General features: G+C 40.7%; 2 protein-coding genes across 7 annotated transcripts in view; one reads left to right on the top strand and one right to left on the bottom strand.

Annotated features, from left to right (window-relative positions):
* TSNAXIP1 (translin associated factor X interacting protein 1) overlaps nt 1–9579 on the bottom strand; it is a 29507-nt gene extending 19928 nt beyond the window's left edge. For both annotated transcript variants that reach the window (XM_056807801.1, XM_007477189.3), the window contains exon 1: nt 8940–9579. Coding sequence is in view for 1 of the 2 variants with exons in the window: in XM_007477189.3 (XP_007477251.1) it covers nt 8940–8992 (53 nt within the window). In the remaining variant the exon portion in view is untranslated. The remainder of the gene's footprint in view (nt 1–8939) is intronic.
* A 7-nt stretch (nt 9580–9586) lies between these two features.
* The window catches only part of RANBP10 (RAN binding protein 10), a 158534-nt gene continuing 154310 nt past the window's right edge, over nt 9587–13810 (top strand). For 4 of the 5 annotated variants that reach the window (XM_056808021.1, XM_007477193.3, XM_016427715.2 and 1 more), the window contains exons 1-2: nt 9587–9962; nt 11480–11591. In XM_056808021.1, coding sequence (XP_056663999.1) covers nt 9722–9962; nt 11480–11591 — 353 coding nt within the window. In that variant the 5' untranslated portion in view covers nt 9587–9721. The remainder of the gene's footprint in view (nt 9963–11479; nt 11592–13810) is intronic. The other variant, XM_016427716.2, reaches the window with a different exon arrangement.

Raw genomic sequence — 13810 nt, 5'->3', positions numbered from 1 at the left:
AAAAGCTAAGTTGGAAAATATGGCATAGGAGTAAGAAAATAAATTACTCAGTAAGTATGTCAATAATGAGAAAGGCCAGAGATTGCAAATAGGTCTGAAGTCTAACCCAATGAAGGCCAAACATAGAGTGCATGGGGACAGAAAATCAAGATAGAGGAATATGGATAGCAACCCAGCTGAACTCTCCCAACATTCCCCTCCATACAAGTTTAAAATAATTCTGCAAATCAAAATTTGGAACCAACAAAAGCTCAGAGGAAGACATCTTTTAAGCCTAAGATGACTTAAGAGGTTGGAAAGAGAGATCTCTGACACTGGGATGGGAGCTGGCTTGGAATGGGCAAAAGTACCAGTGATGCACTTTGAGGGTGGCCATAAAGGTAGAAGCAGCAGCAGCAGCTTCTGGAAACAGCTTCAGGAGCTCTTAGTCCAGAAATGGTAAAAGGATCAAACAGAGTTTACAGGGGACTCTGTTAGCACTGGTTTCAGTTAGTACTGATTGGTAAATGTATTGCGAATAGGCAGTTCTAGGATGCTTCTGGTCAGGCACAAAGGAGCTAAGGCCTTGGTTGCAGTTCCAGGACCAAGAGGCATACTAGCACTTTTGTAGGAAAGCAAGGGCTGTACCTGGGTAAAGACCAGAATGTAGACCAGGAGAACAGTGATCATACTTCTTTGCAGATTATATCATCCTGCAAGTACCAAAACCTGCAGACCCTCAGAACTATCTCTGAAAATAGCATCACAGAAGAACCCTGGGACAGTGCCTTCCCATCCCTAGATGGGGAGGGGCAACTATAACATGAAGTTCAAAGTCAAGAAATACACTAGAAAAAATAAGCAAACAAACAAATAAAAAGAAACTTGACCATCAAAAACTATTGTGATGATTGGGTAGATTAGAGACACACTCATATGAAGACAATGCTAAAACAGCTACCAAAAAAAGCTTCAGTGAAAAATGCCAGTTTGACCCAAGGACAATTGTACAAATAAAATAAGTGCTGCCAAGATTAAAATAAAAGCAGGAAATTGGGGGGGTATAGACAGTCTCTCAGAAATCTTATATTTAAAATATAGAGAGAACTTTGTCAAATTTATAAGAGCCATCCTCCAATTGATAAATGGGCAAAAGATATGAACAGACAATTTTCAGATAAAGAAATGAAAGTCTTATATAGGTATATGAAAAAATGTTCTAAAATCACCATTGACTAGAGAAACACAAACCAAAACAACTATGAAATCACCTCCTACCCAGCAGACTGGCTAAAATTACAAAAGAACAAACTGACAAATATTAGAAGGGATGTGGAAAAATAGGAACACTAATGCACTGTTGGTTGATCTGTGGGCTGATCCAACCATTTTGGAGAACAATTTGGAATTATAATCCAGAGTTATAAAACTATGTATATACCCTTATACCCATTAACACCATTGTTGGATCTGTTTCCCAAGGAGATTAGGGAAAGAGGAAAAGAACCCATATGTTCCAAAATATTGGTAGCAGCTCTCTTTGGGGTGGCAAAGAATTGGAAACTGAGGGGATGCCCATCAATTGGGGAATGGCTGAACAAACTGTGGTATATGATTATGAAAGAATACTACTGTACCATAAAAAAATGAACAAACTGATTTTTAAAAACCTGGAAAAACTATATGAAATAATGAACAGGAAAGTGAGTAGAACCAGGATAATAGTATATATAGCCTTAGAACTAATACTGGATGAATAAACTGAGAATATGAAACAAAAAGTGAACAGGAAGATAAAACATGAAAGGCATAATTTATATGAACATGTTGGCTTCCCTGACAATATCCTATGTGAAGGGAGGGCAGAAAGCAATTGGGACCCTAGTGGACTAGATCTAGTATGTAGATATGAAGAAAAGTAAGTTAAACATATAGGAGATCTATGCTTTCATTAGTGTAATATTTTCTTTTTGTTTATATAAGGAGATGTCTGCTTTGTTTGGATTTATAAACATTTGTAATATGAATAATTTAAAAATACCCCTTAATTTTTCCTTCAGTTAGAAATCAGATGACCTACTTTTGTATGTTGGCTAATATTCTGTTAATTGATTTTATTAATGCATAAAAATCTTTCTCTTGCTGTTTTTGGAATTCAATGCTAAGCTGAGAAGGCCTGGTCACAATTTCCTATGCAATTAGCATGTAGTTTACTAAATGAACATGCCCAGAAGCTTAGGGAAAAAAAAGAGAAGCATAAAAAGACAAACATGAAAGAGTAATCATAAGAGACTCAATAAAGTTAAACTGTTTATATTCCTATGTGAGAAGATGATACATGTAACTTCTAAGAATTTTACTATTAGGGCAGTTGGAAGGTGTTTACACAGACAGAGGGCATAAGTATGAGTCTATTATGTTGGGATAATCTTTCAAAAAATGGTTTAAAAGGGATGCACAGGGAGAAGGGGGTGAGGTAGAATGAGGAAACATTTCTCACAAAATAGGTTTGCAAGAAAGAACTTTTATAGTGGAGGGGGTGATGGTGAACAATGCTTGAACCTTGCTTTCATTGGAATTTGTTCAGAGGGGATGTATTATATATACACATACACACACACATTTAGTTTTGTACAGACATCTATCTTACCCAATAGATAAATAAGAAGGAAAAGGGATTACAGACATTGGTTGTTGAGGGAAATGGTAAAAGGGAGGGCCAATTAAGAGAGGAAATGGACAAAAAAGAGAGCAAAATAGACTTTTGAGGAAGGACAATAAAAAGAAAGAATAGACAGAAGAAAATAGAATGGAAGGAAATACATAGTAATTATAACTGTGATTGTGAATGGGATGGAATAAACTTACCCACAAAACAGAAGTGGAGAGCAGAATGGATTAGAAACCAGAATCCAACAACATGTTGTATATAAGTGACATACTTTAGACACACAGTTAAAATAAAGGGTTGGAGCATAATCTATTATGTTTGAACTAAAGTAAAAAAAGGTAGGCATAACAATCATGATTTCATACAAAGCAAAAGTAAAACCAAATCTAATTAAAAGTGATAATCAGGGAAATGTCAGGTTTTGCTAAAAGGTACCTTAGAAAATGGAGTAATATAAAAAATGTCATAGCTAGTTTCTCTGATGAAAGCCTTGTTTCTCAACTATATGGAGAACTGAGTCAAATTTATATAAAAATAAGAGTGATTCTAACTAATAAATGGTCAAAGAATATGAAGTGGCAGCTCTCAGAAGAAGAAATAAAAGCTGTATTTATTTGTATGAAAAATGCTCTAAATCATTATAGAGAAATGCAAATCAAAACAACTCTGAGACACCATTTCACACTAATAAGAAATGAGACATGCTGGAGAGGATGAGGAAAAATAGGTACACTAATAAATTTCTGGCAGAGTTGTGAACTGGTAGGACCATCTGGAGTATGATCTGGGACTATGTCCAAAGAGTTATAAAACTGTGCATACCCTTTGGCCCATCAATATCATTACTAGATCTGTACACCAAAGAGATCAAAGAAAAAGGAAAAGACCTATAAATACAAAAAAAAATTATAGCAACTCTTTTTCTGGTAGCAATGAATTAGAAATTGAAGAAATGTTCACCAGTTGGGAATGGTGGATCATTTGTGGCACATGATTGTGAAGGAGTACTATTGTGCTATAAGAAATGATGAAGGCAGAGGTTTTAGGGAAAAAAAAATCGAGATCTACATGAACTGATGCAAAATGAAACAAGAACCAAGAGATCACTGTACATAGTAACAGCAATGTTGTAATGATGATCAACTGTGAAAGATTTGTTTAATAAAATGATTCAAAATTCCAAAAGATTTATTATGAAAAATACTATCCACCTCCTCCAGAAAGAAAACTGGTAGACTCTGAGTGCAAAATGAAGTATAATTTTTTTTGCTTTCTTTATTTTTTGGCCATTTTTGGTGATATGACATGGAAATATATTTTGCATTCACATGTATAATTAATTGATATAATTTTGCTTGCCTTTTCAGTGGCTGAGGAAGGATTAGGAGGGAGAGAGGGAATGTAGAACTCAAAAATTGAAAAAAAAAAAAGAATGTTAAAAATAAATGAGGAAGGGGCAACTAGGTGGTTCATGGCAACTAGGTAGATACTGTAAAAATAAAAATGATAATGGCAAACTACATAAATATAGATGGAAAACTTGTCAATATAGGTTCAAAATGTTTGGATACGTTTGATAGATGTAATCAAAAGTATCCTCAGTGATGAAGTGAAGCTCAAATGTGAACTTCCCTTTAGGGCCAGGTGCAAGGACACTAAAGAGACTATTATTATAAAAATAAAATATTTATTGAAATATATATGGATAAAGAAGGATTTCTAATTCTAAGGGATTCTAAATCCACCCAAATAAACTCCCTGGTTCCGCAAGATACTGCTTCTCCTGTGATTCACAGGCTACACTAATCCTCCCTGATCTGACTAACCCAAATTTGTACTATCTAAATAAAAACTACCACTATTATCCTTATAATTCTTAACTTCACCTTCAAATTATAAAATAGAAAAGGCTAGCTGGCTGAGTCTCAACAAGAATCAAGTTAGGACTCTTAGCCTTAACAGACTCAGAATCCAAACCAAAGACCAGGTTTTTCTTTGGTCTTCTCAGAGTTAAACAATCTATAAAAACCATAATAGATATTCAATAGTGTTTCCCAAGTTGGGAAAGGAAAACACTAAGCTCCTTCAGATCTTTCCCTCAGACAGAGCCCTGAGAGTCTCTGAGAGTGTGTCTCTGCCAACTGCCAGAGAGAGTAATTGACACAGAAAAAATGTTTAAAAATGTCAACATCTGAAATCAGCTCTGCTTCAAACCCCAGTTCTTTTCTCAAGCCAGCCACTTTACTTCTTATCTCTAAACAAATAAAACAATATTTATTTTCTAATATCATCCTTAGCTGTGTGACGGTGGGCAAGTCATTTAACCCCAACTGCCTAGCTCTTACCACTCTTTTGCTTTGAAGCAAATACTTAGTATTAATTCTAAGACATAATGTAAGGGTTTTTAAAAATGATTAAAAAAAAAAAAGGGACAGTGTGTTGAACCAAGTGACTCTCAGAGCTGTTCTGAGGGCTGAATACATCAGTTCTAAGGGGCTAGTAGGACAGGGACCCATGCTTTCAGGGATCAATGAGAATAGATGTCCTCTAGGCAGTGCTATTCCCCTATATTCAGTGGTTCACCAAATGCCAACAGGGCACCAGCCCTATAGGTGGACAGTGTCTCTGTTGACCAGGATCTTAGGGTTGTCTCTTTTGAAGCCAGCTGTGTTGAAGCAATTATATTTTGTTCTTGAATCCCTCCATCTCTCCATGCCCGCTCCCCTTGCCCCCCCTCCCAAGAAAAATGGAAGAAGGATTTCTCTCTTACTGGCTATTTCAAAATAGTTTAAAGTGAGTGGGACTTGCCTTAGGGCAGAGAATACAACTGCTTTCTTCCTGTTAACTGAAGGTAACTTCCTAAAGCACTCAGAATTTCACTGAAAAGGATGATCTCCTTTTTCAGCATTTCACACTCTTTTACAGGCCTTTGAGGTTTCAAGCAAAAGAAGGGAAGATTTAGCTGGTACTAGTACAAATACCTGCAGTCAACCTTTATGTGATAGAGAATCCCAAAGATTGTGAGTAATAGTATACACTGAGAGATGGGGCATTAGAAATCAACTTTTTCTAGTCCCTCTTGCCCAAGTTCAATGTAGTACCAGAGCCAATATCTGAACCTGGGTCCTATCAATCCAGATCTAATGCTTGTAGAATCTATGATTGATCTAGCATATATCATATTTGTACAAAGTTGTTGGCATGTTGTCTCCCCCATTAGATGGTGAGCTCCTTAATAACAGATAGTATTTTTATAGTTTTATAGCATTTACTATATGACAGGCAAATACTATTCTCATTTGATTTACACAACAACCCTGAAAAGTAACATAACAGGTTAGTGACTTGCCCAAGGTGATACTGCCAGATTTGACAAGTTTTCTTAAATTCTGGCACAGAGGAATAGAGATCAGTATTTATAAATTCAACAAATATTAGAAACTTAATATGCTCAAATCACTTCATAATATATGGGGCTTGTGAAAACAATGGGAAGAATCCTCTGTGAAGAAGTTTGATTCAGGTCCTCATCTTCATGAATAACATTTAACAGCTACAAAAACACATCTGCTCTTTTGCCAGTACTTGATAAATTTATGAGGAATAGTGACTTGCTAAGATTTGAATGTAAGTTCTCTAACTCTATATCCCTTGTTTTACCTTACCTATGATGTTTTAATTCATTGAATATAGGTAGAAATCAGTATTAGTTTAATGGGCATAATAACTATCTATGCATCCTTGTTGTTTCATATCTCTTTGTGGCTGGGAATAGTCTCAGTTTAATTGATTTTGTGCAGTCCATTAATTTCAAGAAAGAGATCATGCATTTTAGAATTGGAAATTACTTAGAGATCATTTGGTTCAACCTCCTAATTTTATAGATGAAAAAGCGGAAACCCAGACAGAAGAAGTGATCTACCCAAGAACACGCAGGTGAGTGGTGATGGAACTGAGAGGGAGATGTGAAAGAAAAATGTGAGAAGTGGTTGAAAGGATTAAGAATCAGAAAACCTAGTTCTGTCACTTAATACTTCTTTGATTCTGGACAAGTCTTTAAACATTCTGGGCCTCAATTATTCCTTTGCAAAATGGAGAGCTATATGGATATCCAGGGGCCCCTCCAGTTCTAAACCCTGTGATCTAAATGCTATATACAAACATGAATTATTATTGGGAAATCTCTCTACCTTACTATTATACAAAAAGTACTTTGGGAACCTCTCTAGCCTTTAGGTAGGAGGACATGATGGGAGACTGGGAGAATGGAGAAGTATTTCCCACAGGCATCCATAGCAGCATTCTGGGAAGCTGTGTGGTCAGGGTTCTTGGAGTCTTGGTAATAGCTGCTTTGGGTATGTCTGTACAGAACAAGGCCCTGGCTCACTTGGTATCCCATCACCTTGGGTAGAAGTCCTACTTCCTACCCTTCCTTGGGGTGGGTGATAAGGAAGTTAACATCAGGCCAAACTAAGGGCAGTTAGGTGGCTAATGCTGCAAGATCACGTGTGATCTTGAGAAATTCTTCTCTCCAAGTCTCAATTTCCCTCTTTGCTTTAGGACAAGAGATCTATTCTTGGCTCTGGCACCTATGGAACTTGGAGCAAATCATTGCCCTACTCTGTATCTTAATTTTTTTTCTGTAAAATGAAGGATTAGACTAAAACTCTAAGGTCTGGAATCTTTTTAGAGACAGATACTACGGAAAGGAAAGAGCTGGAGCTGGAGTCTGGCAACCTTGGATCCAAATCTGTTTCTGGCACTTTTCTAGCTCCTCTGTTACCCTGGGCAAACAGTTTTAGCTTTCAAAGTCCAAGTTTTGTTATCTTGAAATATGAAAAAGGGTAATAGTGCTAGGGATTAGAAAACCTATTAAAAGGAAGCCCTTTGTAAATTGTTAGACACTGTGGAAATAGGAGTTAGTCTATGACTCCAAACTAATGGAATGGTCATTAGATGTCAGTAGTGGATTTTGGAAAACCTAGGTTCAAATCTTGCCTCAGAGCCTCTTTCTACTCTGTGATCCTGGGCAAATCTTTTAACTCAGCTCATACTTAAGTCAAGAACTATTTTTAAGTGCCTACTATGGTCAGGTATGATACTAAGCACTGGAACACAAAGAAAGGCAAAACCAATCCTTGCTTGAAAGGAGGCAGCTAGGTGGCTCAGTGGATAGGGGAGTGGGTCTTAAGTCAGGAAAACCTAAGTTCATACTTGCCCTTATATACCTGCTGGCTGTGTAACCTTGGGAAAGTTATTCAACCCTGCTTTCCTCAACTGTAAAGTGGGATCAAAATAGTGCCTGGCACATAGTAGGTATGATAGAAAATACTAGCTATTTTTATTTTTTTAATGTTCACTTCATTATTTTGTTTTTCATTTAAAAAATTTTGAGTTCCAAATTCTTTCCCTCCCTTCAGCCCCCTCCCTCACTGAAAAGGCAAGATAAGTTATCAATTATACATATGGAGGCATGGAAAATTAATTTCCATGTTAGCCATATTACCAAAAAAAAAGGAAGCAAGAAAAAAAGCAAAAAAAGTAGGCATTCAGTCTGTACTTAAAGTTCATCAGTTCTGTTTGGAGGCGAATAAAAGTCAGCTGTTATTAAGGGGAAGACAACATGCTAACAACTTTGTACAAAGAAAATATATACTAGATAAATTAGAAATAGTCTCAGGGGGAAGGCATTAGAAATAAGGAAGCCCAGGGAGGTTTCTTGCAGAAGGTGGAATTCTCAGACTTGAAAGAAGTCAGGAAGTTGAGATGAAGAGGGAGAGAGAGCCCAGGCACAGGGTACATCTAGTGAAAATGCCAAGAGTAGGGATATAAAGAAATGGAGAGCAAAATTCGAGAGTGGGGGAGAAGAGGGAGGTAAGTTGTATTAAAGGTAAGAAAGGGTTAGGTTATAATGGCCTTTAAAAGCCAAACAGGATTTTATGGTTGTTCCACAAGTCACTGAATTGGAAGATGTCTCAATTTCCTCATCTATTAAATGAAAGTAAATAACAGCACCAGCTCACAGGGATATGAGGAGTAAATCATCTACTATATACAAAGCACTTTGGAAACCTTAAAGCGCCATGTAATAGTTTTTTTTTTATTATTATTATACTAACAAACTTGGGCTTTTCCCTATTTTCACAGCGAATGCCAGTCTCTCCCTGGTAGGGAATAAGTTTTGCCCGTCAGCAACTAGCCTGTTTTCTCTTGGATTCATTCAGACAGGGCTGGAGCTGTTCTGGAAGGAGAAAGCGAGAAGGGTATCAACTTTCTGCCCGGGCCATACCTCACTGTTGTTGAAGCGAAAGTAAAATCGCTTTTTGACTGAGAAAGAGCCATAGTCCAGGGGCCAGGCCCTCTCTCAGGATATCAGCTGATCGCCTGCAGCCCACAGTAGCTTCTTCGCGTAGCCTCAGCTGGTATTTTTGTTTATAGTCCGTCGCTGTGGCAACACTGCCTCAAGAAGAACCTCCACGGGCAGGGGTGTCTGACTTACTGCCTGCGCCGCGCAAAATACAGCCCAAGTCAGGATCCCCGGCCCCGACTACAGGCAGCCCTCTCCCTCGTATCGGGGGTCCCGGAGGTAGAGACAACTATAGTCGCCTGGAGAAACTCACGTCCGTTTGGGGGAGATTTCCCCAGGATACTCTTACACAGGGAACAGGTGGCAATTAAAGACGAACAAGTCAACACTCTCCAAGGCAAAAGAATGACTTTGGCTCCGGGGGTGTGGCGAAGGTTGAACGGCCAAAGTCGCTTTCCTATAGGGAATTGTAGTTTTCACCCTTTGAAGGTCTTCATTTGACAGTGTTCCAATTGAAGAGATTATGACTACTACTCCCAAAGACCTTTGCGCACTTGTCCTAGTGAGAGGATTTGGGCCGCCCCTTAGACCTCTGCCATTTTGGGAAATGTAGTCATTACAATGGGAAGACACGCCTGTGAATACGGAAGCTAAACTCAATGTCCCTGCGGCCGTAGCGAGCGCACAGCCTATTGGCTGGACGCGACGGATCTGGTGCTTGTCTCCCCCCGCCTCTCTGTGACACAATAGCGGCTCCCTCCAAGATGGCGGCTGCGGCGGCGGATCCGGGAGCAGGGAGCCCCCCAGCTGGCGAGTCTTGTGGCGGGGGCGGCAGCAGCACTGGTGGGCTCCCCTCTCCCGGGGAGCAGGAACTGACCCGGCGCCTACAGCGCCTTTATCCGGCTGTCAATCAGCACGAGACGCCGTTGCCCCGCTCTTGGAGCCCCAAGGACAAGTACAACTACATCGGCCTCTCCCAGAGCAACCTCCGCGTCCACTACAAAGGTGCCGGGGTCGGGGCCGTGGGGGACCGGGGGGCCGTGGGGCCGAGTCCCCCCTTGGACAGGGCTCATGGGATCTAGAGGGAGCTTAGAGGCCACCTAGCGCACCGCCCCCTCCACCATCCCCCCATGTCACAGGTGAGGAAACTGAGGCTCAGAGAGGGAAAGGGACTGGCCCAAGGTCACACAGCTCTCAGGTGTCAGAACTAGGATTAGAACTTGGGCCTTTTGATTGCCCAATCCGGGACTTTTCCCTACTATACCTGGCAGCGGAGTCTCCTCCCTGCTGTCCGAGCCTATGGCTGATGTTTGGGGAGGGGAATTGGAGGTGGGGGAGGTCCCACAATCCCCCCCTTCCCCTCAATTTCTGTCCTTTATCCCCAACCTCATTTCTTCCCTTTCAGGCCTATATGGGATCAGAGAGGGCTTTGCTCTCTCAGTGTGTTTGTATGTGTATGTATAAATATGTAAACAATGTGTATGAATGTTGTACTCCATAGCTTTGCCCCTCACTCTTATTTAATCATACATAGATTTGGGCTTTAGATGTTTACAGTTAGGGTTAAGAGATCATCTAGTCTTAACCCTTTACTTTTTGGGAGTGGGGGTGGGGAACTGAGGCCCATGGAGTCTAAGTGACTTGAGCTAAAACTAAATTAACCTGTGTCTCTTAACTCCCCACTTATGGCTCTTTCCACACACCTCTTTGTTCCTCTCCTCTGAATTCAACCTGACTCAGTTTGAGGTCCCCTCACCCCCACCTCTTTCCTTGGGGAGGTTATTCTCTTGGCTTTGGAAATCTCCAGGAGTCACAGCAGGTGTCTCCTATCTTCTCCTTGCAACTTACATAATGCACTGGGCCCTGGAGGCTCCCTGCAACACAGCTTCTCCATATTGTACTTCAGACTCTGCCAAACCATTTACCATTTCCTAGTTTTCCTAATGTCAACCTATTGTGGTGACCTCCCCACCGATAAGCCAGAGGCCTCTTGGCAAATCCTCCTGCCAGCCCTTCTCAGGAAGCCTTTCATTTTTGTTTTTAAGAGGAAATATTTAAATAAATAGAACAGGATATCATCTCTTCTCCCTCCCCACCCCCCTTGTCCCAAGTACCCCAAAGGTGGCTGCCATAATTTCCTGAGAGGCCTGACAAATATCACCACCTTATCTTTAGTAGGCACATACACAAAACCTTTATTAGGGAACATTGTTACCTAGTTTTCATCTATATTGCTGCCAGAGTTTCCCGGTCAGTATTGTTGTTTCTGTCTCTCCATGCCCTGGAAGAGGTGAGACAAAGTAAAACCAGCAGCAGCACATTTTGTAGGTCCTTTACATAGTTACAATGCAGGACCATACTTTTAACTGATTGAATTGTCATTTAATTCCTTCTTCTACTGGATGAGAATTACTTGTGATGAGTTCTTGTTTGGGCTCTGCTGTGATAATCACAGAACATTGAGGAGGGAGGCTGCTATTAGCATTTCCTTCTCCTGAAGGTTTTCTGTCCCTTTCTTCCAGGTCATGGCAAAAATCACAAAGATGCTGCATCAGTTCGTGCAACTCATCCCATACCTGCTGCTTGTGGCATTTATTACTTTGAAGTGAAGATTGTCAGTAAAGGGAGAGATGGGTAAGTCACCTCTCACTCCATTCCACCCTGTGTCCTCATAGATGAGCTTTCCTTGTCAGTCAGGTTTGGAGGTCACCCAGTGGACATTTGTGAGCTCTAGCTAAGGAGCCAACAGGTGGTAACTAATAATGGATGCTGGAAGAGGAGGCACTTAGGAGCTGCCCTCTGCCTAGTTGATTGTGGACTTTCCATTTAGCACTGTTGCCTCATCTAGCAAACCCAGCTGAAAGAAAGGTCTTTGCCAGGCATGCTGTAAGAAGCATATCACCACAGGAGGATTTGTCTGCTCTCATCCTTTTGTTTGGGATGTTTACAAAACTGTCTCACATTCTTGTATTGGGCTTTCCCAAATATGCTAGTCACTCCTCTGTCCTCTTACCTTTGCTATTAGAGCCCTTAACATTTCAGACTATTTCTTATAGCTTATAATAACTTGCAGGTTTCAAAAGGAGGGAAGAAATATGAATTTCAGTAGCATTCATAAAGGCAGTAAGAGAAGACTTAGACTTAAGAAGGGACAAGATGACTATAAGAACTTGGAGAGATGTTCTGTGGAGAGGGGTTAGGCATGTTTTATTTGGTACCAGAAGGTGGACCTTGGAGCAGTGGGTGGAGGTGGTAGAAGGACAGATTTTTGGTTTAGTATAACTTAAAACTACCCAACAGTTAGATCTGTCTAAAAGTGGAATGAGCCAACTGGGGCCCCATAAAGAGAGACTGGTTGACCAGTGGTCAGGTATGTCATTGAGGGGATTTCTGGTCATCTCTGGATGACTTCTGAGGTGCCTCCCAACTGTGACTATGTACATATTAGACCTGTTGTCTCTAAGGAAATGATTAGCAGCAGGGTTGGCTTTGTTGGGCATATACATGTTTTTAAGTGGAGAGATTTGAATACCTGTCTGACTAGCTTTAGAGGATTCTAATTAAAGTGAGCAAGTGTGAGGCACACTAATTCAGGGTAATCCAAAATGAAATACACAGAAACTATTAAAGTAGTTACTGGAGAGAATTTTTTTTTCCTTTTATTTCTTACCTGCATCTGCACCAACCCCATCTGCAACAACTGGCTTTCTCTAATGACTGGAAACAGAGCAGGTGTTTAGGTTATGAAAGATGATAGCAAATGCATTGGGAATCCTTCCCCAGCAAACCCCAGGTCTGCTGTGGGAGATATGCCTTCCCTTGTTAAGCATCTGAGCTCCCAAATTTGTTGTTCTTTATGGTCTTGGGGTACTTTTTTCATGTCATAGCCCTCTTAAGGACTATTCCTACTCCAAAAATCTCCTACAGAGAGCTCTTCTGAGTGCTTTACCAGAAGGGAGAGACCTGGCTAGCAGGGCCAGAGGCCAACCTGTCTTCTGTCCTCAGGAAGAGTTAGTGAGCCCAGGTAGAAGCCAGACTGCTTCTTGTCTTGGAATCTCAGATGACATGCGAGTTGGAGTTTCATGATGTTATGGAAAGAGGACTGGATCAGGAGTCAGGAGACTTGGATTCAAATCCCAGTCCTTAGTTACTGTGTGACCTGGTGCAAGGAAGCCTGTGTCTTTGAACCTCAGTTCCCTTACCTTTAAAGTGGTGATGGTAATACTTGTAATACCCACCTCACAGGGTTGCTGTAAAGGAAGCACTTTGTTAACTGTTATTACTCAGAGTAAAAGCTATGGTGATTTGAATGTGAAGTCACTGTGTGGTCCTCTTACTTCAAGGGTTTCCAGAGAGTGAGTCTTCAGGAAGTCAGGCATCTCTTCCAACTTTATGTCTCAGTTTGGGGGGTGGGGGTGGGGTGATAGTGGAAATGTGACTTTGACAAAGGACCCAGGTGAGGCAACCCTAGATTGAGACTTAACTGACAGCTCCCCAGTGGCCAAGGGCCTTATAAACAACATAGGTAGGTATGCTCTGAAGGGAAGGACTATTCTTGTCTGAACCCTTCCAAATAGAGATAGATACCACCTTTCCCCCTGGCACATAGGGAGAGTGGCAGGTGGAGCAGGTGGGCCAGTCTGGCCACACTGAGGCAGTTCTTCAGGCAGGAATATGTTGGGGCAGTCATATTCACTCTTCCGACTTGACCTAGGACACACCTGGTAATGTTTTTTTTCCCCTCCTTATTTTGTAGAGGACTTTATAGTTTGCAAAGTGTTTGCACATCCATTATTTCATTTGATCTTAGACTATCTCAGTGAAATAGCTAGGACTAGTGGAATTACTTACAT

Source organism: Monodelphis domestica, chromosome 1 (genome assembly GCF_027887165.1).
Source record: "Monodelphis domestica isolate mMonDom1 chromosome 1, mMonDom1.pri, whole genome shotgun sequence".
Lineage (NCBI taxonomy): Eukaryota > Metazoa > Chordata > Mammalia > Didelphimorphia > Didelphidae > Monodelphis > Monodelphis domestica.
The sequence above is the reverse complement of the archived record's forward strand: the minus strand, read 5'-3'. Positions and strand labels throughout refer to the sequence as shown.